At 35.5% G+C, this 27,210-nt stretch overlaps 1 protein-coding gene and 1 pseudogene across 3 annotated transcripts; one reads left to right on the forward strand and one right to left on the reverse strand.

Moving 5' to 3' along the window:
• Window positions 1-206: 206 nt before the first annotated feature.
• LOC111018382 (ubiquitin receptor RAD23b) lies at window positions 207-10,776 on the forward strand. Of its 3 annotated transcripts, XM_088127682.1 has the most exons (14): window positions 207-426; window positions 650-721; window positions 2,610-2,771; window positions 7,905-7,943; window positions 8,033-8,112; window positions 8,195-8,236; window positions 8,720-8,897; window positions 8,974-9,108; window positions 9,194-9,271; window positions 9,671-9,718; window positions 9,808-9,917; window positions 9,996-10,074; window positions 10,155-10,274; window positions 10,543-10,776. In XM_088127682.1, the coding sequence occupies exons 1-13, from the start codon at window positions 361-363 to the stop codon at window positions 10,269-10,271; spliced, it is 1,206 nt and encodes a 401-aa protein (XP_087983808.1). In that variant the 5' UTR covers window positions 207-360; the 3' UTR covers window positions 10,272-10,274; window positions 10,543-10,776. The 3 variants fall into 3 exon arrangements, with proteins under 3 accessions (XP_087983808.1, XP_087983807.1, XP_087983809.1); XM_088127681.1 differs by lacking the exon at window positions 10,543-10,776 and having other exon boundaries at window positions 208-426; window positions 10,155-10,534; XM_088127683.1 differs by lacking the exons at window positions 650-721; window positions 10,543-10,776 and having other exon boundaries at window positions 211-426; window positions 10,155-10,534.
• Window positions 10,777-21,639: 10,863 nt separating this feature from the next.
• On the reverse strand, window positions 21,640-26,468 carry LOC148209544 (uncharacterized; annotated as a pseudogene).
• Between the last annotated feature and the right edge of the window lie 742 nt (window positions 26,469-27,210).

Consider the following 27,210-nt stretch of genomic DNA (forward strand, 5'->3'; position numbering starts at 1 on the left):
TATTTAGTTATTATTTTTAAATTAACATTATTTTTGTAATTTCTTTTTAAAATGTCATTATTTTAAAACTTAACCCCTAATATTCAATTGGATTTTGTGATATTTATTTGCATTTCTGTTTATGCTGTTTTTACGCAAGGGTTGGGGGTTGCGAGTCACGTGCCTGACCCACGCAGGGCACTGGGGGAGTGTAAAGTCCATTTACAATTTGCACCCACTTCCTTCCTGCAAATCAACGTTCTCTGATTCTCTCCTTGGCAATCTAGGGTTTTTTCCTTCTGAATTTCTCTGTTTTCTGCTGCTCTTCTTCTCCCCAATTCCTTCCCCTTTCCGTCACTCTCTTTCTGCTGCTTTGTCGGGATGAAGCTTACGGTTAAGACCCTCAAGGGAAGTCACTTTCAAATTGAGGTTCAGCCTTCAGACACCGTGAGTTTTTCTTATTCTTTTTTTTTTTTTTTGAATCTTTAATTGATTCCTCGCTTCATGTTTGGTTGCGTTGGATAATGGAAAATTCACCGGATTGAGATAGAATATCGAATTTCTGTTAATGCGCTTGTGTTCTTTGGTGGATGATGTGAATTGGAGAGAGGGGTCCGTGAATTTCTATTTTTATTGATTTTGGTTGGCGAATTTTTATTGCAAATTGAAGTTTCCTTTAGAGGGTCATCAAATCAATGGTGGTATAGATGGTTGCATATTGACCACAATGTTTCCCTTCCAGGTTATTGTTTCTTCACCGTTTTTATGTTCCTTTTGTCTGTTTGTTCGTTATTTGCGTTATCAGTTATATTTTTGTAGGAGATGCTGCCAACCCATTCTATATTTCGAAGTTCAATTTCTGCCGGGCACACTTAAATGTCGATTTGAATTTAAAAGTCAGCTTTTGGTTTGCATAATAATGCACTATTTGCTTTTTCATTACTTGGAGCAATGATATTCTTAGTTTTTTCTTTCTTTTTAATTCTTTGTTGTTCTACTTTGTGATTTATTATGGTCCTCTATTTTCTTCTAACTTCCAAGTATTCTACATGGGTTTAGGTCTTCATTATTTATTGCTTCCATTATGATTAAATAATCAGTATGTTAAATGGCCCTTTTAGGAGTTATGCCTAGGTTGACCTTGAGGCGTGACAATTTTTTTACCCTTGTCCTTTTTGGTTAATAAAAGGTGTTTGCCTCTTGTTAGAATAGCCCAACACCCAAAACGGAGTGAGGTTCAGTTCAGAAGTTTTGTAATTCATGCAATGGCTTGAAATACTGCCTATTATTTAAAATTTTAAAGTACAAAAATTCATTATGTAATTAATGCTACTACAACATGTTGTTGTGGTTGTTTGGCATATTAGTACTTGAGCCAGGAATAAACAATAAGGTGATCACACTGATGTTAGAATCTTTACTAAGAAAGAATGCTACAATTGGTGGACGTGAGACTTTTTTGTCTTTATACTTTGAATAACCATTATATTTAATAACACACGATTTTGTACTTTATGATTTTTTTTAGATTGAGGTTTACGTTCACCTCTTTGGGACAAAAATAGTTGAGGTCAACTTTTACCCTTTTTTTGGCCTGTTATAGAATATATACAAGTAGGTGATGGAACTGCACATTTATGTAATATTTTTTAGGAAATTATCATATAACGACCAGGACAACCAGTATTTAGAACATTCAAGGATTTTAAATGGAAATCTTTGTTCCATTTCTCTGCATCAACCTTTTACTCCCCGTTATTTTATGTTGATTTTCAGGTTGAAGGTTATTAAGAATACTTAGGATTTTGTTTGGATGATGACCCTTAGAAGGATTATACACATGGTGAAAATTAAAAAGAGGCACCGTCTCGCATTCCTTAATCTTCTGAAATACAATCTCCATTAGGAAAGTGGGGGATATTGATGACTTGTTTGTCCACTATCACCTTGGCGGGAACTCATACAGTAGACTCTGAAACATGGTCCAGCTGTGTTGGGTTACTTCGATTTTGGTTGGAGTTGAAGTGAAGGCACCCCTTTTTATTTAACTTCTGTACGGACTTCTCTAAATTATTTTGTGGGGTGCAGTTTTTGCTACTTCTGTGAGATAGTGGAAGTCAAAGTTAGGATTCTAATGCCTGAGGGAGATTAAGGTCATGAGATTTGGGACTGATTGTGTGTCATATATCTCTAAGAAGAAAGGGGCCAAAGATCTCACGACCACTCATTTTTTTATATTGGTTAGCTGGAGAGCGGTTTTATTATATCTCCAATCTGAAGTTGATTTTGACTCCTACGTATCTCTTTAGTGCATTTGTTTGTCCTATTAATTGTATCTACAGCATTACTTTATGCCATAGTATGTTTTTATGAGTTCAATCCTAGCTCGTCCTGCCCAGTACCCTCTATTAGCTTTATTTATTTTACACATTTTTATGCTATTAATTACATCTATGACATTATTTTTATGGCATTCTATGTTTTTATGAGAAGTAAATTGTCTATTAAAGAGCTTAACATATGTCGGTGATTCGTAAATCATGCTGGAAATGATTTCTTTTACACAAGTTAAATGTCTTTCTTTTTTTAATTTTATTGAATATTCTTCTACCTTTTGTCCACCTAACTAGGTCTTGGGTGTAAAGAAGAACATTGAAGATGTACAAGGAAAAGATAATTATCCTTGTGGTCAGCAATTGTTAATCCACAATGGGAAGGTTTTAAAAGATGAAACAACCCTAGCAGAGAACAAGGTTTCTGGAGATGGTTTTCTCGTTGTTATGCTTAGTAAGGTATGTTGTGTTGTAGCTAACTTGAATACCCTTTAAGAAACAATAAGGCTGCTTTTCTGACTATTATATTGCATATATACAAATGGCTTTGGCTATGATGAACTACTACACGATTATCTTCTTTTATATTATGAGAATTGCGGATTAAAGTCACTGTAGTATACTATTAGTATCCATCTTGTGGCTATCATTGGCCTAGTGGCTCATGTTTTGATGTTCAACATCTGTCAAAGTGTGAAGTTATATTGATGTTACTTTAACACCCAAGGGTAAATATTAGAATTTTTTTACACTTCCATGAAAAATATGATATGTTTGGTAATAGATATTTTCATGCTGAGATGTCTTGTGAACGACAACAATAACTATATTATGAATCATTCTCTATATGCAAGAAAATTTAATCTTGTTGTTGAATATATTCATACAATTCCTTTCATTATTTCAAATGGTATCTTAAAATCATTGTTTTAGGAAACGGTTCTTTCTAGAATGTCTAAATAATATTGTTCTTTGTGACATAGATGATGTCAAGATAGTGGTTTGATGATTATAATTTTGGCTCCAAGGCGCAGCCCTGTTGGCAAGGACTTGAGATCTCTTGGTCACATTGGCTTAGAGGTCTCAGGTTCAAACCTTCTGGTGAGTTTAATACCAAAAATCCTTGATGTCTCTGGGTCTGGGCCTTGGGTGGGTGCGGGTGCCCTTGGGTAAAGCTCCGACTCCCAGTTATAAAACAAAAAAAAATTTATAATTTGCCATTACCATTCCTTAATATAAGTTTGATATGTATACAGGAGTTCTTGATCTTTATTCCGTTTCGTTAAATAGTTTCTTCATGCAGTAAGTTGGTTATTGGGGTTAATCCCTTACCGATAGTTATTGAGCAGGATGTGAAGTCTAGATCTGCTTGTGGGAAATAGTGCGAACTTTGTTTTTATGTTTTATGTTGACTACCTATTTGGTTAAATGGGAGACATAGTTTTATCAAAATTTATGGCTTTGCATTATTAGAAGCAGACTATGTGGCCAAAGGTTTTGGCTTCCTTTTTCCTATCTGGGAATTCCTTTGGGTGGCAATTATAAGAAAAAAGCTTTCTGGGATCCTCTGATTGATAAAGTAAGGCAAAAGATAGACAAATGGAAGAACCTCTTCGTTTCAAAAGGTGGTAGACTCACTCTCGCGCAATCGGTGATCACAAGTCTTCCCCTCTACTTCTTCTCAATTTTAAAGGCTCCTATGAAGGTCATAAATGAAATTGAGAAGCTGTCTCGAGATTTCTTCTAGAAAGGGAATGGCGATAATGGCTCTATTTCTCACCTGGTGAATTGGGGAAAGACCGCTCTTCCGTTGCAATATGGAGGTCTTGGTATAGGAGCTTTACAACGACAGAACAATAGTTTACTCCTTAAATGGATTTGGAGATTCACTCACGAAGACAATGCTCTTTGGAGGAAGGTTATAGTTAGCATTTACGGTGAAGATCCTCACTGGTGGAATACCCTTCCTCCTAAAGGATGTGCCAGGGGAAGACCGTGGTTCGATATTTTCAAGTATAGCTCGTTTTTTTCCAAGTTCCTTGAGTTCAAGATGAGGAAAGGGAATGTAATTAAATTCTGGTCAGACATTTGGATTGGGAATGATTCTCTCCAAAAGATGTTCCTTGACATGTTCAATCTCTCTACCAAAAAGGAAGCAATAGTCATGGAGTGTTGGAATGCTAATGAGAACGATTGGGAGAGGTCTTTTTGTTTGGGAGCTTGAAAACTGGATAAATCTTATCCAAGTTATCGATGTGGTGAGATTGGGGGAGGGAGAGGATCGGGTTTTGTGGTCTCTAGGAAAAAATGGTCAGTTCTTTCTCGCTCAGCCTGTTTGAAGCTGATGGATCGTAGCCCTTCTTTGAGATCACCCCTCATCTCGGCAATATGAAATTTTAAGGTCCCAAAAAAGATCAAAGTCTTTCTTTGGTCTCTAGCTCATAGAAGCCTTAATACACATGAGAATTTACAAAAAAGTGCAAGAATTGGGTGTTATCCCCTTCGGTCTGCTCCTTTTGTTTGAATCACAGTGAGAATATAGATCACATATTTCTGCACTGTTCTTTTGTGGAAAAGAACTGGTTTCTCCTATTAGACACCTTTGAAATCTCTGTTTGCTTCCCAAAAATGATAGATGATTGGATGGTTGAAGTGCTATACGGGTGGACTCTTCCTAAGAAGACTAAGTTTATTTGGAAATGTGCTTCGAGGGTTCTCCTCTGGAATCTATGGCTAGAAAGAAATTCTCGCATGTTTGAAGATAAGTTAACTACTTTTTTGTAGGAATGTACAGCACACGACCTCTCGGTGGCGTATCAATTATAGCAAATTCTTTTGTAATTACAACCTTTCCATGTTTATGCACAATTGGAAAGCGGTTGTTTAGCTTTTTGGTGGGGTTTCCTCTACCCCAGCCTCTAGTTTGTTCTTTCTTTTTTGATCAATACAGAGAAGTTTCTTATCTAAAAAAAAGGTTTTAAACGTAGTTAAATGAAATTCATAAGAGTTGTGATAAGATAATGTGAGAGTTCTAATAGGGATAGTTTGGGAATAGTATTAGTATATTAGTTAGGGACATTATGATAATAAGTTAGGGGTAAGTTGGATATAAATAGAGGTAATAGGGAGAGAAGGAGGACATCTGGGAGGAATAGTTTAAGATGGGAGAACATAGTATAGGTCTTGGGAGAGGTATAGCCCTCTTGAAAGGCTATTGATATTGTAATGTCTCTTTGATATTGCAATATAGTTATCTTGTTACTTTCTTGCATTCGGGTTCCTAACAAATTGGCATGAGATCATCAATTCTGGCCATGGGTCTTGTATTAGAATCAGTGCTGAAGTTACAGAGATTGTTGGTCGAAGATAGTGAAATTATGAGAGAAATTCAATGGGGTTTACCGGTAGAAGAAGCACGATGGATAATGCGATAAATGAAAAATGGGTTAGCGAAGTCAAATTGTTGAAAGGATCAACATCTAAGAGACCCATCCTATAGCTATTAGGCGTTCGGAAGCAGGGGCGGAGGGTTGTTAGAAGGTGGCGATCGAACCCAAGAATCCCGACTAGAGTGCTATGGAAAATCAATCAAGGTTTGAAAGCGTTTCCGTGCAAGGATCATCCTTTGAAAACATACGAGAAGAATAGTCGTTGACCGAGGGTGAGGATATTGAGAAGGAGAAAAAGGAGGCAATGACCACGACAAAAAAAGCTTGAAAGGAAGTACGAAGGAGAAATAAAATGGCAAAGAGGGAACTACAAGATTCTGGTGGGCATGGGGTCAGAGTTGCACGGATGGCGAACGAAGAAGCAGCAGAAGGGAAGTAGGTGAAGATGGAATGAGTTCGAAAAGCAAGATGAAGGAGAAATCGGAGGGTGAAGAAGGAACGACAAGAGTTCGGCGTGCATCAGATCAGAATTAGATGGTGGCTGACAGAGGAAGAAGTGGCAGAAAAATAAGTTGCGTAAGAGGGTTGGGCGACTATGGAAAAGTAAGGTGCACGGGGGGAGAAAGCATGAGGCTAGGGTTAGGGTAACCATACAAGGTTGTATCTAAAGGAAATAAACTATTTAGGCTGGAGCTAGGGCTAAACCAATTTAAAAAGGCCGATTTGTTAAAAAGACAAAAATATTGGATACTTTGGCATATGGATTTAATCCCAAAACTTGACCCGATTTGGCAAACACCCTACCCATGTGGAGAAAGTAACCCTACTCGCCACAAGAAACCCTCCAACCGTCGTTCACCTGCACCACCAATGTCGTTGTGCGAGGGCAATTTTCACCACCGACGTTTCTACTGTTGCCCTTTTCCACACGACTACATGCAGGGTGCGATGTCGCACCACAGAATGGACTCGGTGTCATCCTCCATCTCACGCAGACTCTGCTTCTACGATGACCGCTGCTGCCCGTCATGCATCTGTCGAACAAGTGTGCTGCTGTCTGCTGCATGTTGTTGTCCGATGCGTTTGTCACACACCAACGTCGCCATTGTTGTTGCACACCATTGCACGCCATTGTCTGGCGTTGCCACTACCCTGCCGACTCGCACACCATCACCACCGGCTATCGTACTAGGTTGTATGCCACCCACCACCACCATCTACCGCACGAGCCACCGTCCGCCGCACACCCATCAGAACAACAGATTCAAAACCTAGAGTTAGATATCTGACTAGGTTTCTAATTTTGTTGGTGAAAAAAAAGGTTAAATTTGTTTAACCACACCTTGAGGTCAAGGTGTCTTTGAAGGGTGGGGTAATGTGAGAGTCCTAATATGGATAGTTTGGAAATAGTATTTGTATATTAGTTAGGGACATTGTGGTAATTAGTTAGGGGTAAGTTGGATATAAATAGATGTAATAGGGAGAGGACATCTGGTTGGAATAGTTTAAGGTGAGACTTGGGAGGACTTAGCATAGTTCTTGGGAGAGAGATAGCCTTCTCGAAATTTTTTTGATATTGTAACGTGGCTTTTTTTTTTTAATACAACATCTGGGGGTGGAGGGATTTGAACTCACGACCTTCTAGTCGAACACATATGTCTTAACTCGCTATGCTATGTTGAGGTTGGCGATGTTGTAACGTCCCTTTGATATTGCAATATAGTTAGTTATCTTGTACTTTCTTATATTTGAAATCTTAACAAATAACCATCATGGATTGGTCCAGTGATCCAAAGGGGGTCAAGGTAAATTCTAAAGAATTTAGAAAGAATGGGTTCAAATCATAGTGGCCACCTATCTAGGTTTTAATACTCTATGAGTTTTCTTAGCAACCAAATATTGTAGGGTCAGACGGTTGTTCCGTGAGATTACTTGAGACGTGCGCAAGCTAGCCCTGACATTTACGAATATAAAAAAAGAGTTGTCATAAGATTGGTAATGTCACAACAAATTGTATTATTATTCCTCCGGATTGTCCACCTAAATAGTGGTTACTTGTTATTTGTTAATTCATTGATTTTTCAAGAGTTTTTGTTCAGTCATGCGTTTGTTTAATTTATTGTCATCACTTTTTCTCTTTCTGAGATTCCTGGATTTGTATCGTTATTTATTTATTTTGTCTCACTGGTTTTCTTAATGACAGAGTAAAACAGTTGGTTCAGCTGGGTCATCATCTACTCAGGTTAAATATTTTACCTCCTTTTTTTGTGGGCAATAATGTAATTTATGTGCATTTCTGTCTGAAGCTGATTTTGTATGTCTACTTGACAGACAACTACCAATGCACCAACAACTACTCCAACATCAAATTCTACTTCCACTCCTGAAGCTCCTACACAAACACAACCACCGTGAGTTTATTGATGATCCCAGTATAGTGTCCTCTCCCACTTAGCAGCACTTCAGTTAGATAATCCTATATTGCTTTTGCAGAGCCTCAAGGGATGTCGCTACTTCAGATGTGCCAACAACAAAGTATGAGCTCTGTTTCTGCTTACTACTGTATCATTTTGAATCTATAATTTGCTGCCTGCAAGTTTTCTTGTTCACTTTTGGAGATTCTTTATGTGATTGGGTCAATGCTCTAACTTTAATACCATGAGGTATCTATCTAATATTTTTGTTATGCTGTGAAATTTTTGGAGGATAGGTGGGATTTGATTAGATTTAACATAACATTTAGAGGGGTTAGAATTCTTGGGAGGAATCATAGGATTTGATCAGATTTAATACTTCTTTGTGGGCTTTGGTTTCAAAGGTTTTTTTTTCCCCCTTTTTTGTAATCATCAGTTAGATGTGGATTGGAGTCCCTTTCTTTAGGGTTGACCGGTTGAACTCATTTTATTAGGCTGTTTTGTTTTTTGATATGCCTTGTATATTCTTTTATATTTTCCATGAAAGCTTGGTTTCTTATAAAAAAGAATTATATACACATATATATATCTTCTTATGCTGCAGTGCGCAAATCGATACATATGGACAAGCTGCTTCAAATTTAGTTTCTGGGAATAACCTTGAGCAGACTATTCAAGAAATAATGGATATGGGTGGTGGCAACTGGGATAGAGAAACGGTTACCCGTGCACTTCGTGCAGCTTATAATAATCCAGAGCGGGCAGTAGATTATTTGTACTCTGTATGTTTAAACTGCTTCACTAATAGTCTTTTTAGTTTTGTGTCAAATTAGTTACTGGATGTGGCTTTATTTTCAGGGTATTCCAGAAACCACAGAAGTTGCAGCTCCGGTGGCTCGTCCCCCAACTAGCCAGCCTATGGAAACAGGTGGTGCAACTGCTACCCCTGTTTCTGGAGCTCCTAACTCATCTCCCTTGAATATGTTTCCACAGGTAGGACTTTGTACTTGGTTTGAAATTTTGTCATTTTTTATCATTTTTCTTCTTTTTAAATACTCATTGAGAGCTAGTGCTTTAGGAGTCCCTTGGTGCTACTGCTGCTGGTGGTGGTGGTGGTAGCCTTGGATCTCTTGAGTTCCTTAGAAACAATCCACAGGTATTCTTTATTTCTCCCCGTTTTTTTTTTCTCTCTCTTTTATTTTATTTTTTATAATGATTTTGGTATGACTATAATGCCATAATGCCTATGGCCTTCTGATAACTTTTTCATTGGTTTTGAAAATTTTCATTATTAAGAACAATTTTGATCAGAACATGTTCATCTTTGCTGCCTAGCTTACTGAGCCGTGGCATCTTCTTTGAAGTCTCATGCTAATTGAAAAGATGATCAGTCAACTTGAGCATAGTATTGCAAACAATTGCAAAGTAAAAAATACATTACAGCCAAAGGGCATTTCTTTATGTCACTTGATTATATGATCTGTTTAGGCTTCCATTTATTTGCATTAATTCTGACAAATCTGACATGTACTGTTACCATCCACACGAATGTTAGTTCCAAGCATTGCGGTCTATGGTGCAAGCCAATCCGCAGATATTACAGGTTTGTCTTATTCTTCTTAAAGACTCGGCTTTGAATCTGTGGTTCTTTTGGCTAAATCTCAAGTCGTGTGAACTTTACCTCTGTTTCAGGCCATGCTTCAGGAGCTTGGGAAGCAGAACCCTCAGCTTTTGAGATTAATTCAGGATCATCAAGCAGAGTTTCTCCAGTTAATAAATGAGCCTCTTGAGGGCTTCGAAGGGCAAGTCTTCTCGTCCATTTGTTGCCAATGCTTTATATTTGTTTATAGACATGTGTCTGAATTTTTCTTTTCTTCCAGGGATCTATTTGATCAGCCTGACCAAGACATGCCCCATGCTATCAATGTCACGCCAGCTGAGCAGCAAGCGATCGAACGAGTAAGTTATCTTCATTTAAATACGTCCTGATATCAATCAACAATCTATTTACTGTCTTCTCTCTTGTACACCCATTGTAGCTGGAAGCAATGGGGTTTGATAGAGATCAAGTGATTGAGGCATTTTTAGCTTGCGACCGCAATGAGGAATTGGCTGCCAACTATCTCTTGGAACATGCTGGCGAATACGAGGATTAAATGGTGAACTTCATCACATTCGATGAATAGTTTTTAATTTTTTTTTATCCGTTATTTAGATGGATCAATGGATTTGTTAGCATCTAAGGTTTGGATTTCTTGCTGTACTTTCAATAATGTTTTTCTTTTGAACATTAAAAGTTAATTGGCACATATGATCACCAAATATAGAATGTTGAGAGAATAGCATTTAGATTAAGCCGAAATGCTGATTGTTTTCAAGTAGCATAAATATAAGCTCAAAGCTACTTTGCTCGTGTCAACATTTCAGGTCATGTCGAGCCTGGCGTAATTAGACATTCGAAAAGGTGGGTTCTTTTGATTTCTATTGATTATTCTTTGAACAGAACTGAAATTATGTTTGTTCATTGAGGAAGACACATGTGGAAATTCTTTGATAGGGAGCATGTCTTTTTTGAGTTCCCAATGATAGTCAAAAGTGTCACTAGGCGCACGAACGCAAGAGATTTTGCTCTTTGATGAACAGTTTCTGCTTATTGTTCAACTGTTTGGGTGTGTTTGATGACTTTGGTTTAAAATTAGATTTAGTAATAATTAAAAGATATATTTAGGTTGATCTTTTGGAGTGATCTTCAAGGAGGGTCGTGGATCGCTTTAGGGACCAGTTGTATCTAATACGACCTTGAACTTTAAATGAGGTCTAATAGGTTTCTAAGCTTTTAATGTTATCCCTCGAACTTTAGGAAGTGTTTAGGTCCAATCTCTCATCTTCACATGTATCACAAAAAATTTATACTATATTAAAAAAGAAGGTAGGAAAAATATTTTTGGATATTTTTGTCCCTTAATAAATTTATTAATTTACCAACTATGCCATTAATATATTATTATAAATATTAAAATAATTTATTAATTATTAATTAACAATACTAATAAATGCATTGGATTTAAAAGGTTAGGAATCCAAAAAGTTTCCTTACAACATCAAATTAATTTGTTCTTTGATTATAATTTATACTAGAATTTAAAAACTTTTAGAACATCAAAAGTTTCTCTAACTTTTTATCTTGTACTATTATTTTTAGTTTCTTCAAAACATCTCTCAAAGAATCTTGAAACATCTCGAGATGTTGGTGGCATATTCATCAAGTTGTAAAGGAACCGTAGTAGTTATTAAGAGTGAACATGTGTATTTAGGATTGAAATATTTTTTTTACTATTGTTTTTTTTGTTGTTCTTTTATAATTAATGTTCTTTTTTGTTACTATCATTTGAATTTCTTTATTTTTAATTTGATATCAGGTTAAAAAGTTCAACATCTATAATATATTAAAAATGGAAGATCGGAAAAATCATTTTTTGACTATCACCTTTTCTTCAACTTATAAACTTATAAAATATGGTATATAAAATTAATGTTAAGTATTAAATTAATTAATTAATTATCAATAATAAATAACAAATTAATTGTCAATTATAACAAGTATATGAAATTTAAAAAGTTGGAATACTAAAAGAGTGTTATTATTAATTTTTTAGTATAAATTAAAATGTTATTATTTAATTTATGAACGAGTGAATGATTTCAACCATTTTAGATCTATAACCTATTAAAAAGTTAATTTTAAAAAAATGGATCTCAACAATTTTAGATCTATAATCTATTAAAAAGTAACCTCTAAAAAAATAGACTATTTTATCCATTGTCAAATTTTAAATTTACAAAATATCTCATTAACAATTATTCTTGAATAGCAAATTAATTAATTATTAACAATAAATACGCAGAGGGTAAAAAAGATAGAATACGAAAAGATTTGCCGTTTCATTCCTCAATAATTTAAAAAAAAATTTCAAAAAGTTTTATAACTTTTTTCCGTCCTCTGCTATAAAAGGAGGCATGTTTTAGTCTCTCAATCTGTCGCTCTCAAGATCTCTTTAATTTTGAAATTGAAGTAGCTCAAGATATGTGATACATAAAATTTGGATGAGATTAGTCAAATCTATATCTCAAATCCAGTTCTAGATGATATAATTTCACTTAGATGTAGTTTAACAATGATGTTTGTTTTAAAACTATGAGATGAGACAAATTCTATTTTAACAAATGTGTATATATCTAGATTTTTTTTTGTTTTGCTTTTTTACATACTATTTTTTTTTTTCATTATTCTTTTATAATTCATATTACTTTTATTTTAGAATATTTGTGCTTGCTTTGAAATTTATTAGCTTAATGTCCTGTAGATTCAATTTGTCTAAGAAATTTAGCATGTTTTAAAATTATTTTTGTCTTATTTTCTAATAACAATAATATAAATATATTATCATAAAAATTTTAAAAGTGAGTTACCAAATATTTGAGAGGAATAATTGACAAAATTATTTAATTCAAAAGGAAGTATTCAATTTCTTTTTAGTGTTTATTATAGTCCTTAATAATTTTATAATATTATAATGTTATTTGAATAAAAGGTTTAAAATTTATTATTAGTTCTATAATATATCTTTTATTTTTCAATTAATAGGCAGGTTAATGTTTAACATTAACCAATTTTTATAAAACAAAAAATTACATAAAATTAATTTTTGATTATTTGACAAAATTTTAAATGGTATAATATCTATTAATAATAATTAATATATTATTTATATTTCATGTTAAAAATTATTCTAATAATTATAAAAAGAATTATGTAATTAGATATAGATTCATAGGGCACGTGGTAACAAACTAGTTTAAATAATTTCTTGATTTTAAGGAATATCTAATAGATTACATAATCACAAAATTAAAAATTTTGGGACGTTTGTGGACCTATTGAATTTAATATTCTAAGTTTAGAAACCTACTAAATACTAAGTTTTAGGAATTTATTGGAGAAAAGTTTAGGTAGTAAATTATAATTTTAAGTTTTTTTTTTGATAATATGTTTGCGTCACTTATTTTCTTTTAATGGAAATTAAGGATAGTTTCTCTTTGTTTTTGGGGTAGTTAATTCGGATGGATTGTTTGGTCATTTTCAGTCTTTATATTTTGTACTGCATTATTTTATGTTTTCATCATTAATTTGTCTTCAAATTTATTCTAAACTTGTACAAATACATCACTTAATTTTTTTTTTTTTGTTAAATGTACAGAACACAATTAAATGATAGATTTTTAATTTGAATTGAAATTAGTGTGAAAGTTAAAATGGTTAAAATAAGATGAAAAATGCATTAATTATGCAAATGCGAAACATGATTTTTTTTAATAGCACTAACACGAAATATTATAAATAACAATGGGGTATTAAATTGTTTTAGAAATTGCCAAAAGTAAGACCTTTTTAATAGGGTTAAAGAGATTTAATACCACTTTTTCATTTAAAGAGTACTATAACTTTTAAGAGATGAAAAATCATAACTATCCTTGTTACGGTTCCCCTTCCCCCAAATTTAACTCCCACGTGAAATCCTCAATTTTGAAACCTCCTCACACCGAAAAAACACTCACACATGTCGCTGACCTTCAATTTCTTATGACGACCAAGCTTCCATTTATTTTGAAGATTGAGGCGATGACGGCAGTGCTAAACCCATACGACTGAGGTGTGACATGAACAAACTCCCAAACGAACGAAATCTAGCAAATCTTTTCCTTGTAGCACATGCGAACAAGACGACAAACTCCGGTGAGTTTGCTTCAAGCAGCGACAACAAATTTCAGTAAGCTTGGTTCAAGTATGCTCTTACTCGATGACATAACCAAACACTATTTTAGTTCCATCAGCTCTCTTTCTTGGTTCTTCGTTTTAATTTTGTTATTCTTCTAAGCATTCTCATCTTCGTAGCTTGTATTTTCTTCTTCATAACTTGAATTTTTGGTTTGCTTGTTTGATTTTGGCATTCTAAAATATTACAATATATTGTAAGAAAAAAACTATAACGTAAAATGGTCATTTCTATTGGATACTTTTGTTTCTCTTTCATAGATTTGCTTTATTTGGAGCCATCTAGAGATGATATTCAATCCATTTAATATGTATTTTTTACAGGTTCTTGCTTAGATTTTTGGCATTGCAATATATCGAAAGAAAAAAAAACAGAATGGAAAATAGTCATCTCACTTGGATATTTTTGTTTTTCTTTTACCAATTTGCTTTATTAAACTATTTAGAAAATATAGATGATATTGAATCGATCCAAACTTGCATTTTTATAGGTTATTGCTTGGATTTTGGCATTGCAATATATTGCAAGAAAAAAAAACATAATGTAAAATGGTCGTCTCTCTTAGATATTCTTGTTTTCCTTTTACCAATTTGATTTATTTGGAGCTATTTAAAAAATATAGATGATAGGGTATGAGATTCCCTCCCGTTATATTATACAATAGAAGAGATGACATTGTTTTTACTTTTTTGAGTTAGTGCAAATATTAATGTCATTGACGTTGCACAATACTGGATTCTTTGATAGCGGAGATGCGTCACTTGAACGTGTGCAGCTTTGACAAGTTGTAATTGTAGATTCGACACCAATTCAACCTAATGACATAATGGTAATGATTGCGGTGTATTTATGATTAAGTTTTTCGAATACATTGTAACTGGTGCTCATTTTGGAACTCTAAATCACGAGAACATGAATTATTTTACAAGACAACTGGCCTTCCAATTATGGACAAATATTCCTTTGTATTAATGATTTAACTTTGCCATTTAGATGGAGGGAAGTTATTTATTGTTATAGATGCTCTTGAATATTCTTGGTTATTGTTTAAATTTTTGCATTGCAATAAAAAAGAGCAGGTTAAATGAGAATTGTTGGATTGTAACTTGGAGTTTCATAGGTTATTGTTTGGTTTTTGCATTACACTATATGCATTACAAGCGGAAAAAAAAACTAAAACTGACTACTACTTTTCCATTTTTGTTTTCTACCCATTTGCTTAATTTGAAACCATTTGAAATTCAAAGATACTATTAAATGGATTCAAACTTGCATTTTCATAGGTTATTATTTAGTTTTTTGTATTATAGTTCATCGCAATATGTTGCAATACAGTGTATTATATTTAAGAAAAACATAATCTAAAAATGACGGACTACTTTTTATTCTTACTTTTCTTTAACTCATTTGCTTTATTTGAAACCATTTCGAACTCATAAAGATGTTATTAAATGGATTGGAACTTGTATTTTCGTAGGTTGTTGTTTGACTTTTTGCATTATAATACATTGCAATTTGTTGCAATACAGTGCAACATATTGTAAGAAAAAAAATATATAAAAATGACTTCTACTTTTATATTCTTGTTTTTCTTTAACTCATTTGCTTTATTTGAAACTATTTCGAACTCATAGATGCTATTGAATGGATTGGAACTTGCATTTTCACTTTACAATAAGTTGTAATACTTTGCAATGTCGTAATATATTGTTGCAAGAAAAAAAAGCAGAATCTAAAATGACCATAAAATTTGTGATAATCAATGTACCTGGAATTGCATTACGAATCTAACAACAAAATTTGTGATAATCAATGGACCTGAAATTGTATTACGAATAAAAAAGTTGTCAAAAGCTGAATTACATAAGTTATCCAGAATTGAATTGCAAACAGGAATCGCAAACAAAAATTGCATGCAGTCCAAAAAGCATTTAGTTTAATTCAATACATTTCACTTGTCCTTATATGCAATGGGATTACGATATGTCAGTGGTCACATCTGCAACATCCATGCATTTTCAGGGTTTCACCTACGGATGTAATTCTTTTTTTCTAGAGCCAACCAACCATTATTGCCACAAATTTTGGATATAAGACTTCTATTTCAACATAGTCTGATGGTATCTTCCACTCAGAGACATTACCAACTAAAAAAATAGCCTTTGCAAGCCGACAAACATTCATTAGTATAGTAATGATCACATAAACTATATGCTTTTATATTCCGCTCCCTTGCAGCAATTGCCACTACAAGAATTTAAAGTTTTGGTGACGAGACCTATGACAATGCAAAGCAACTTCGTCGCTAAAGGTATCTTTCAACCATGAAAGTGATGTTCGTCGCTGAAAGTCCACACTATCGACGACAAACATCATTTTCATTGTTGAAAGTCCACACTTTGGCGACGACAATGATGTTCGTCGTCGAAAGCCCGAACTTTCAACGACAAATCCTAATTTCGTCGCCAAAAGTCCTAGTTTGGTAGAATTTGGATCGTCAGAAGAGGCTTTTGGCAACGGAGTGCAGAAGTCATCACTAGAAATCTTGCCTTTTGGAGACGACTTCTAGATTCGTCACCAAAAGACTCTTTTGGCGCTGAATCTGGAAGTCGTCTCCAAAAGTTGGGTGGAATTTCACCCACCCAATTTTTTATTTCTGTCTTTTGGCGATGCGATGGGGGGCTTTTGGTGACGAAACTTATTTCGTCCCCAAAAGTCCCCAAAATCGACTCTCCTTCTCCAATTTCAATTTTGTGTCGATTTGAGAACTCACCCTTGTCCGCGCCTCGTTCCGTCCGCCGCCAACCTCGTCTCGCCTCGTTCTGTCCGCCGTCGCTATCCGACGCCTTCTGTTCGCCACCGTTGCCGTCTCACTCCCCTTTGAGGTCAATTCTCTTTCTCCCTTTATTTTTATGTATAAAGTTTGATTTATGATTGTTATTTTGTTTTTGGTTATAGTTTTAGGGCTTACACAAATGCATGTATGTAGATGATATTGTGTTTGTGGAATTAGTTAGGAGTTGTTTTTTGAGTTTGTGGAATTATAATTAGTTGGAAGTTGTTGTTTGAGTTTTTGTTTTGGAACTTTATTTTGTTAGTAGAGAGAGATGAACTTGATAAATCTTGAAAGTGAGTGTGTGGGGGAATTAGTAGGTACATGGTCTTAGTCTGTGTTTTGAGAATTTTCAAGATTTTGGAACTTTATTTGAAAATTTGAGAATTTTAGGATTCTTTGTGCTTCTTTGTGTTTCTAAAATTTGGAGATTTTAATTATGACAACTTTTCGGTGGATTTGTATTGATTTCTATTCAAGTGTCCAAATTATTAGTGAATGAACTTTAATGGGTAGTTTGATTGTGACTTAAATGTACATATAATCTTAGTTATATGTGTTCTTTGTGATTTTTATTTCATGTGTTGTTGTTAGGTTTGAATTTATAAGCTTGATGTCGCAACGTCACCGTGATGCAAGCGGTCGACGTCATCCCTTGAAGGGTCTCTTTCTAGATAAGGGTTTGGAGTCGGCACCAATCATCTATGAGGTGTGATTAGTCACCTAACAAGAAAATTTGGACTACGAAAACAGAAATTTGGTTCGGGAGTCGACTGAACGTAGGGAAGGTGTTAGCACCCTACGACACCCGTTCGAAAACGGTACCAAATTTTGTAAAAAATTAACCTATTATTTTATTTGGTCCAAAAGAAAATTATTTTTGTATTTTGATGGAAATGTCCCACGTTATATTAATTCACACTTTGTTATAAAATATGAATTAATAGGTAAGAGTGGCACGAAGGTCATTAGAAAAATTTTATCATCTCGAGAATATTGGAAGATTCCAATTTCCGTCATTGGAGTTTTCGAAATAATTCTTTAGTAAAAAAATTATAAAAAATAAAAAGAAATCATGTTACACATAAAGGCTCGAACTTTTATTATGATAGATAACATCCAAAGTTCTTGCCAGATACAACTTAAATTCTGTTTCAAAATATGAACGTTTTATTTTTTAAATTTGTTAAAAAAAACGAAAAGTTTTTTTTTATTTAAAATATTTGTTTAGTAAAAACAATGATATAAAAATAAAAAATAATAAAATGAAATAATTTTAACTTGGAGAAGCAAAGACTCAAACTTCGGAAATGCAAATTTACTCTCAAGAAACCTACCACTATGCCAACACCACAAGATACAATCTTAATTTCCTTTTCAAAATAAAAATATTTGTTTTGCAATTTTGTTAAAAAAAATAAAATAAAATAAAAAAATAAAACCAAAAATAAAAAAAAAAAGACTTTATTTTGTTTTAGATTTGAAATCTATATAAAACAAACTTGCTTTAAAACTTACTTAAAAAATCCATTTAAAACAAACTTGTTTAAAACAAATCATATTTAAAGCAAACTTATTTAAAAAAAAATCATATTTAAAACAAACTCATTTTAAAAAGAATGTTTAAACAAACTCATTTTAAAAAATCATTTCCAAAGCATTTTTTAAAAACACGTATTGCACAGAGGAATTCCTTGGTGTGCCCGCGAGTTTGAAGTCATGAAGGAGCACTTGAGCTATGGTAGGAGTCGGGTCGTCGGAGATCTATACGTCGATTGTAGATATTGTCAAAATTTCGTGCAATTGCAGGTTGGTAGCCCGATTCGTTGTATTATTTCTGTCTATCAGGATTGTAGAGCTTTGCGTCAGACTACTGTGATGCGACTGGAGTATCGTCGCCGGAGGTCGCCAGTGTGGGTGAAGAAGAAGAGAAGATGATGGTGGTAAAAAAACAGAATAAAAATAAAGGAGGAGATGGTGAAGGAAGAATGAGAAGATGATGGTGAATAGAAAGAAGGAAGTGAATGAGATTTATTTTGTTTCTCTTCTCTGTGTGTTTTCCCTTTACATTGCAGCCCTCTTTAAACAAATATAATGGTAAAAAAGAAAAAGAGGCGAGAGAAAGAGCGAAAAAGAGGGAGGAGAATAAGGGAAGAGCACTAGGAAAAAATCAAAGGAGATAAAAAAAATATTAGTTTTTTAAATCTTATAATCAATTAAATAAAATCCTAATAAAACCAATTATTTTCAAACAAAATCTAATTTTAAAACTTAATTTGATTTAATTAAAACTTATAATAAAGTAAATTATGTTATTTTAACATAAATCAATAAACATAATAAAATAATAAATAAATCAATAATAATAATTTTTTTAACAAAAGCGAGCCAGACCAAATACGGTGTCTACAGCTTGTCTCCCTTTGTGTATCCTTCCAGAATTGAAAGGGTAGACAAAGGCCAAAGACAAAGTATTGGGAAGGTGAGATTTTTATTAAAATAACGTTAGGATGACAAACTTTGCCTGACAGGCTTGACCACGATCTTTGATCGGGTTCGATTTAGCCAACAAGAAATTAAAAGGTAACGGACCTAGCTTGACACAGGTTTCGATCACGATCTTTGATCGGGTTCAATTTAACCAACAGGAAATTAAAAGGTAACACACCTGGCTTAACTCAAGCTTCGATCGCGATCTTTGAATAGGTTTGATTTAACCAATGGGAAAATTAAAAGGTAACGGACTTGACTTGACACAGGCTTCGACCACGATCTTTGATTGGGTTCGATTTAACCAACAGGAAAATTAAAAGGTAACAGACCTAGCTTGACATAGGCTTCGACCGCAATCTTTGATCGGGTTCGATTTAACCAACAGGAAATTAAAAGATAACGGACCTGGCTTGACACAGGCTTCGACCACGATCTTTGATCGGGTTCGATTCAACCAACAAGAAATTAAGAAGGTAATAGACTTGGCTTGACACAAGCTTCGACCACGATCTTTGATCGGGTTCGATTTAACCAACGGGAAAATAAGAAGGTAACAGACCTGGCTTGACACAAGCTTTGATCACGATCTTTGATCGGGTTCGATTTAACCAAAAAACACGCTTACTTGAGCAAAAAGAGATGTCACGAAATTTCCTGCCCTAAGGCTTTTTGGAGATTTCTTCAAGAAAAAATGTAGAGAATGCATGAACAATGCATGAAATGCGTTTGATGCATGATGATAATAGAAAATTTTATCTTGGATGTGAAAAAAAAATAGAGTGAAATCACTTGTTTTTGTAATAAAACTTGGGATTGTCCAGATAGCCGGATCACCGTATTTTGCTTTCCTTCAGAACCCTTTGAACTGAATCGAGAGTACACAAACGAACTGAGACTTGGCCAAACTCTTTAAATGAGATGACGACTTTGCTCCTAATAACTTTGTAACGTCATATTTGCCCCAACGATTCTGAAGAACAAATATCTTTATCTTTAGGCTTCCTATGCCCCTCGAGTAACAAGTGACCTTGGAGAACGTGAATGTAAGCAACTACCGTCATTCATAAATAGGAAGAGATGAATAGAGAACATATTTTATAAATGATATCTCCAATTATGGCAAAAGACACACATATAAAAAATGTTGTTCGAATTTGTAGGTTATAATAGAGAATGGATACACAAAATATCTTTCAAGTAAAATATTGAGATCAAAGTGAAAATTTTCGAAATACATTGGAAACTATGCATAATAATTTCGATCATGATCTGAGTTAATTAGATTTAAAAACTTGTTGCCATCCATGTTGGCCAGAACTAATGCTTCTCCAGAGAAAACCTTTTTCACCACAAATGGTCCTTCATAATTTGAGGTCCATTTGCCTCGATGATGTTTCTGCAATGGAAGGATTCTTTTTAGAACCAAATCTCCCTCTCTAAACATTCTTGGGTGCACCTATAGGTTTTCATCATTCTTCTTTGGTAAAGGTGTCTTCTGTATAATGCTATCAACCTCTTTTCTTCTACAAAATTTAGCTGCTCATAATGTCTTTGGACCCATTCAGCCTCTTGTAACTTAGCTTCCATGATAACTCTCAATGATGAAATTTCTACTTCAACGGGAAGAACAACTTCCATACCATAAACTAATGAAAATGGCGTTGCCCCAGTTGAAGTACGGACTGAGGTGCGATAACGATGTAAGGCAAACAGAAGCATTTCATGCCAGTCCCTATAAGTTACAGTAATTTTTTCAACGATTCTTTTTATGTTTTTGTTGGTGGCTTCCACTGCACCTTCCATCTTAGGTCGATAAGGAGTTGAGTCGAGATGCTTGATCTTAAACTGCTCGCTTGTCAATTTATTGTTCAAATTCCTTGCATTATCAGAAATTATGGTTTCAGGAAGACCATAACGACAAATAATTTATTTCTTGATGAATTTGACTACAACTCTTTTTGTCACATCTCGGTAAGAAGCTGCTTCTACCCACTTAGTAAAATAATCTATGGCTACCAAAATGAATCGGTGCCCATTTGATGCTTTAGGTTCAATAGGTCCTATCACATCCATGCCTTACATAGACAAAGGCCAAGGAGCTGTCAAAGTATGCAAATGAGAAGTAGGAGCATGAGTCTTGTCCAAGTAAATTTAACATTTGTGACATTTTCTTGCATATTTAATACAATCTGTCTCCATAGTCAGCCAGTAATAGCCAGCTCTTAAAATTTGTCTAGCCATCATGTGCCCATTTGCATGAGTACCACAAACTCCGTCATGAATTCCCTCCATAATCCTATTGGCCTTTCTTCCTTCGACGCACCTTAGGAGAACCATGTCATGGTTTCTCTTGTACAATATCTCTCATTTTAAGAAAAACTTCATTTCCAACTTGCGGAGGGTGCGCTTATCATTTTCTGAAGCATTTGGTGGATATTCTTTACTCTTGATATATTGCTTGATGTCATGAAACCAGGGGTTACCGTCAGGTTCTTCCTCAGTGCTGATACAAGAAACTGGGACATCTCTCCTTCTAACTTTAATCAGACGGACATCCTCATTGAGTTCTAAATTGAACATCACTGTTAATGTGGCTAATGCATCTACTACTTGATTATTTCTCTTGGCAAATAATCAAATGAGATTTCATCAAATTCTTGTGACAATTCTGTTATGAGTTGTTTGTAAGGCAACAATTTAGCGTCTCTTGTTTCCCATTATCCTCTTAGCTGATGAATTACTAGCATAAAATCCCCAAAAACTTTAAGTTTCTTAACCTTCATATCAATAGTAGCTTGGACACCCATCGAGCATGCTTCATACTTGGCCATATTATATGTGCAGTCAAAACGTAATCTGGCGGTAAGAGGGTATAGTTCCCCTTTGGGTGATATCAAAATAGCCCCTATCCCATGACCTAACTCGTTAGAGGCACCATCAAACATCATGGTCCAAGTTTGTGGGTCTAAACTTTCCTCACTTGCGGTTATGATGGAGATATACTCATCTGGAAAGTCGAACTTCACCGGTACATAGTTATTTATAGGTTGTTGAGCTAGGTAGTCGGCCAAAGCACTCCCCTTAATGACCTTTTGAGTCACATAGACAATATCATATTCGGACAAGAGAACCTGTCACCTTGCAATTCGACCTGAGAGAAATGGCTTTTCAAAAATGTACTTTATGAGGTCCATCTTTGAAATGAGCCATGTGGTATAATACAACATATATTGTCTTAGATGTCGGGTAGGCCAAGCTGGAGCACAACAAGTTTTTTTCTACTTGAGAGTATCTAGTCTCGCAATCGGTAAACTTCTTACTCAAATAATATATGGTATGTTCTTTTCTACCCGAGTCATCATGCTGCCCCAGTACATATCCCATTGAGTTTTCAATCACTGTGAGATATAAAATAAGGGGTCGTCCTGGAGTTGGTGGCACAAGAATTGGAGGGTCCTGCAAATATTGCTTAATCTTATCAAATGCTGCTTCACAATCTTCACTCCATACCCCATCATTGTTCTTGCGGAGCAATTTAAAGATGGGTTCGTAAGTTGCTGTTAAGTGAGATATGAACCTTGCGATGTAATTGAGTTGTCCTAGGAACCTTCTAACTTCTTTCTGCGTCTGTGGAGGTGGCATCTCTAAGATTACTTTGACTTTATCCGAGTCAACTTTAATGCCTTCTCTGCTTACTACAAAGCTCAGAAGTTTTCCAGTGGTTGCCCCAAATATACATTTGTTGGGATTAAATCTCAATTTGAACTTCCTCAATCGATCAAATAGCTTCCTTAAAATAATCGTGTGCTCCTCGCCCTGTTTTGACTTGGCAATCATATCATCCACGTAAACTTCAATTTTTTGTGCATCAAGTCATGAAAGAGGGTAACTATGGCACGCCAGTAGGTTGCCCCAGCATTTTTTAGCTCGAACGGCATAACTTTGTAGCAGAAAGTTCCCCATATCATAATGAATGTGATTTTTTCATGTTCCTCAGGTGCCATCTTGATTTGATTGTATCCTGAGAACCCATCCATAAAGGAGAAGGTTGAGAATCCAGCAGTATTATCCACCAACACATCGATATGAGGAAGCGGGAAGTTGTTTTTTGGACTTGCACAATTCAAGTCTCTATAATCCACACACATTCTTACTTGTCTAATTTCTTTAGTACAGGGACAATGTTCGCCACCCACTCAGGGTAATTAGATACCGTAAGGAACTCTGCATTAATTTGTTTCCTTACTTCATCTTTTATCTTGATCAACATATATGATCTCATATTTTGTAACTTCTACCTCACCTGCTTGAACTCTAGGTTGATTGGCAATTTGTGCACTACAATGTTTGTATCTAAACCAGGCATATCTTGATAGGACAAAGTAAAAACATCAACATATTCATGAAGTAACTCTATCAACTTTTTGCGACTCTCTGAAGACATATTAATGCCTATTTGAACCTCTTTATCCTCCGCTTGTGAACCCAAGTTAACTGTCTCGGTTAATTCCTCATGGGATCCCAACATCTTTTCTTCTTCTTCTAGCATTCTTAATAACTCAGCAGAGGGCTCATCATCCATTTCCTTATTAGACTCGACGTTGTATATAGGTGTATCGAGCTTGTATTTCAAATCATTATCACATTCAATCTCTATATTGTTTGACTTATTATTTATAAAAGACGGTAGCTTTAACACGCTCCAATTGCTCAGCTCAAAACCGTTTGGGCACAGGAAGACAAAAGGTCTGGCTTGCTCTCTTTCTTCTGTCACTCAGCCACCATAGAACTCTCATCGTACTCCTTATGGTTTATGCCGATACTTCTGAAAGAGTGGCTGAGGGGTGGAACAGTCCTCCTTGGGTAATCATGCTTTCTATTCTCAAATCTTGCTACACATTTTGCTTTTTTACGGTTCTGCACTCTGGTGATGTCACCTCTATTTGGCTTATACCCTAGCTCGAACCTCCTTGTGTTCTTAGCCATCCTCAGCAGCTTGTCTAAGCTCCCACTGTGCCCCTTAAAGGCGACCTCTAATAGTCGTGGTTTAGGTCCTCCAAACCTACCATGTAGAGTTGTAGCATTTGCAATCTCAAATGATTGGAATGATGACTCAGAAGCTTCTTCTGCTGCTTCAACATATGGCATCGAAGCGAGTCTTGAGACCAGAATGTCTTCTTGTCCTAATATGATCACCAACTTTTGGTCAACTGCAAGCTTAATTTTCAGATGTAAAATGGATGGAACTGCTCTTGCTTAATTTATCCACGATCGCCCCAGCAAAAAACTATAAGCTGATGTAATGTCCATAACCTGAAATGTTATGTCAAAGGTGCAAGGACCTATCTGGATAGGGATCTCAATATCCCCAACAACAGTGCTGCGAGCTCCATCGAAAGCTCTTATTATCACAGTACTAGATCTCATGTGGGACATATCGACCGGTAACTTCTTTAGCGTGAATCTCGGCATTATGTTTAGAGAAGATCCATTGTCAACAAGGATTTTCGCTACAAGGAAGTTTTTTTACTTAACTGAGATGTGGAGAGCTTTGGTATGTCCTGTACCTTCTGGTGGTATCTCCTCATATGTAAAAGTGATGGAGCTACATGCCGTTATATTGCCAACAACGTTGCTCAAATTGTCCACTGTGATGTCTTGTGAAATGAAAGCCTGCTTCAAGACCTCCAACAATGTATTTCGATGCGCTTCAGAGGATAAAAGCAAAGACAATATAGAGATCTTTGCGGGTGTCCGACCTAATTGTTCAATAACTTTGTATTCACTTTGCTTCACTAACTTTAGAAACTCTTGAGTCTCTTCCTCGGACACGGGTTGTTTAGGACTTACATCCTTTACAACAATTGCCTCCACCAATTCATCATAAACATCCTCGTTGAGTTTTGCCTTCCCTTTCTTATCCTCTTCCACCTTCTTCTTCTTCTTCTCACTTGCTTTTTCTTTATTATTTTCACTAGTAGGCTCGTTCATGTGCTTAAGCAAGCTATCTGGTGTATAACATCTCCTAGTTCGTGCCAAACCTCTTACTCTGGTGATATTGTCAACTGAGAGTGAAGGAGATGATACCTCTTGCCCGATAGTTACCTTGCACTCATATCTCCAAGGCACTGCTTTGGAACTTTTATACTCGAAAAGAGCTAGGACAGTGATAGTGATCGGTTTCCGATTGCTGCTGGGTGCATCAGGCTTTTCACGGTAAAAGATGGTGAGAAGTTTTGACTTAAGAGAGGCATTTGAGCTTTCATCAGCCGAGACATCCTCCACGACATTTGAGTCTAACAACTTTTGAACTCTCCCTTGAAAACGGTTGCATTGCTCTAGAGAGGTCCTTTTGTCCCAGCGTGGAACGAACACGTCAGACTTTCATCATACCTTTTATACTTGAGGGTTGGACATAGATACTCCACTGATACATATCCACTGCTCCAAGAGAATTTCAAATAGTTCCTTCATAGGGGTTGTAATTTCTGTAGCCTTACTCTTTGACTCGATCTCTTGGTATTCAACTTCATTTATTTGGAGGTTCGATGATTCGGCAGCAGATTCTTACTTACATCAGGCCCATTTTCATTTTTAAAGTTCAACCATCCTGCCTTGATTAAAGCTTGAACTCTATATTAAAATGCGGTGCAATTCTCTTTTGAATGCCCTATGGCTCCTGTGTGATAGTCACAACGGGCATTTGCATCCTACCATCTTGGGTATGGAGGCTGGATCGGATCTACAGGTACCGGTGCCAATTAATTATTTTGAAATAATTGAGGCAGAAGTTCAGTATAAGTCATAGGGATTGGGTCGAACTGAGTCTGTTTACGTGCCCTTATGTTATTCTGCTGCCCAAGAGTATAGAATGTATTATGTTGCTGACTCCAAGGTTGAAAATTTTGACAGGCCGGGGATCGAAAATTTTGACAGGCATAAGGAGAGTAATGTGAAGTTGCATTATTCACATATGGTTGATTATACCTCTATGGCGTTGGGTAATAATATGGAGCATATCGTGGTGTCCAACCATACAGTTGTTGTTTCCAAGAGTGTCGGTCTGCTCCTACCATTTGCACCTCATCCTCTTTCTTCAAAGAACTTGCCTTCTTCGTGGCCAATGTCTCACTAGCAATACTAGTTAGTCGATTATGCTTGACACCGTACTCGATTCTTTCTCTGATGGTCATAATATCAGAGAAATTAGTGGAAGCGCTTCCTATCATCCGATCATAGAAGGGTTGCTTTAAAGTGTTGATAAACATGGAAGATAACTCCTTATCAGTTAAAAGAGGTTGAACCTAAGCTGCCGTGTCCCTCCATCTTTGGGCGTATTCCTTAAAGCTTTCTGTACTCTTCTTCTCCATTATTTGTAAATCTAAACAGTCTGGAGCCATATCTATGTTATGCTTATATTGCTTTAGGAAAGAATCAGCTAGATTCTTCCATGAATCGACATGCGAGTTATCTAACGGCATGTATCAACGAGAAGCTGGACCAGATAGACTATCTTAAAAGTAGTGTATCAACAGTTTGTCATTTTGGACGTACGGTGTCTTATTCCTGCAGTGCATTATAAGGTGGTTCTTAGGACAAAAAGAACCATCATATTTCTCGAATTCTGGTACGTTAAATTTTGGAGGGAGGACTAATCCAGAGACCAAACACAATTGAGAGGCATCAATATTGCCAAAAACATATGTCCCCTCTACTGCTCTTAACCTTTCCTCTAGAACTTCAAACTTCTCATTACTGGGGGCACTTTGTCCGACTGGGTCTGTCTTGACTGGGAGACCACCAAGATTAAGGACTATAGGGGGTGACATCATTTGCTCGGGCTCTCGAAAAATAATGTTGGCTGGGATTTGCTGAGCTCCCTTAACAAAGGGATGTGGATACTGACCAACCTAGACGTCATACAGAGGGTTGTAC

The sequence above is a fragment of the Momordica charantia genome (genome assembly GCF_013281855.1).
Source record: "Momordica charantia cultivar OHB3-1 chromosome 8 unlocalized genomic scaffold, Mcharantia_2.0 BLBB01000008.1, whole genome shotgun sequence".
Classification (NCBI taxonomy): domain Eukaryota; kingdom Viridiplantae; phylum Streptophyta; class Magnoliopsida; order Cucurbitales; family Cucurbitaceae; genus Momordica; species Momordica charantia.

Bases quoted from the DNA above. Each gene is read 5' to 3' on its own strand.
- LOC111018382 (XM_088127682.1), top strand. From the start codon at position 361: ATGAAGCTTACGGTTAAGACCCTCAAGGGAAGTCACTTTCAAATTGAG. The intron at 7,944-8,032 runs GTTAAATATTTT...TCTACTTGACAG, and splicing joins CTGGGTCATCATCTACTCAG to ACAACTACCAATGCACCAAC. The intron at 9,109-9,193 runs GTAGGACTTTGT...CTAGTGCTTTAG, and splicing joins CCTTGAATATGTTTCCACAG to GAGTCCCTTGGTGCTACTGC.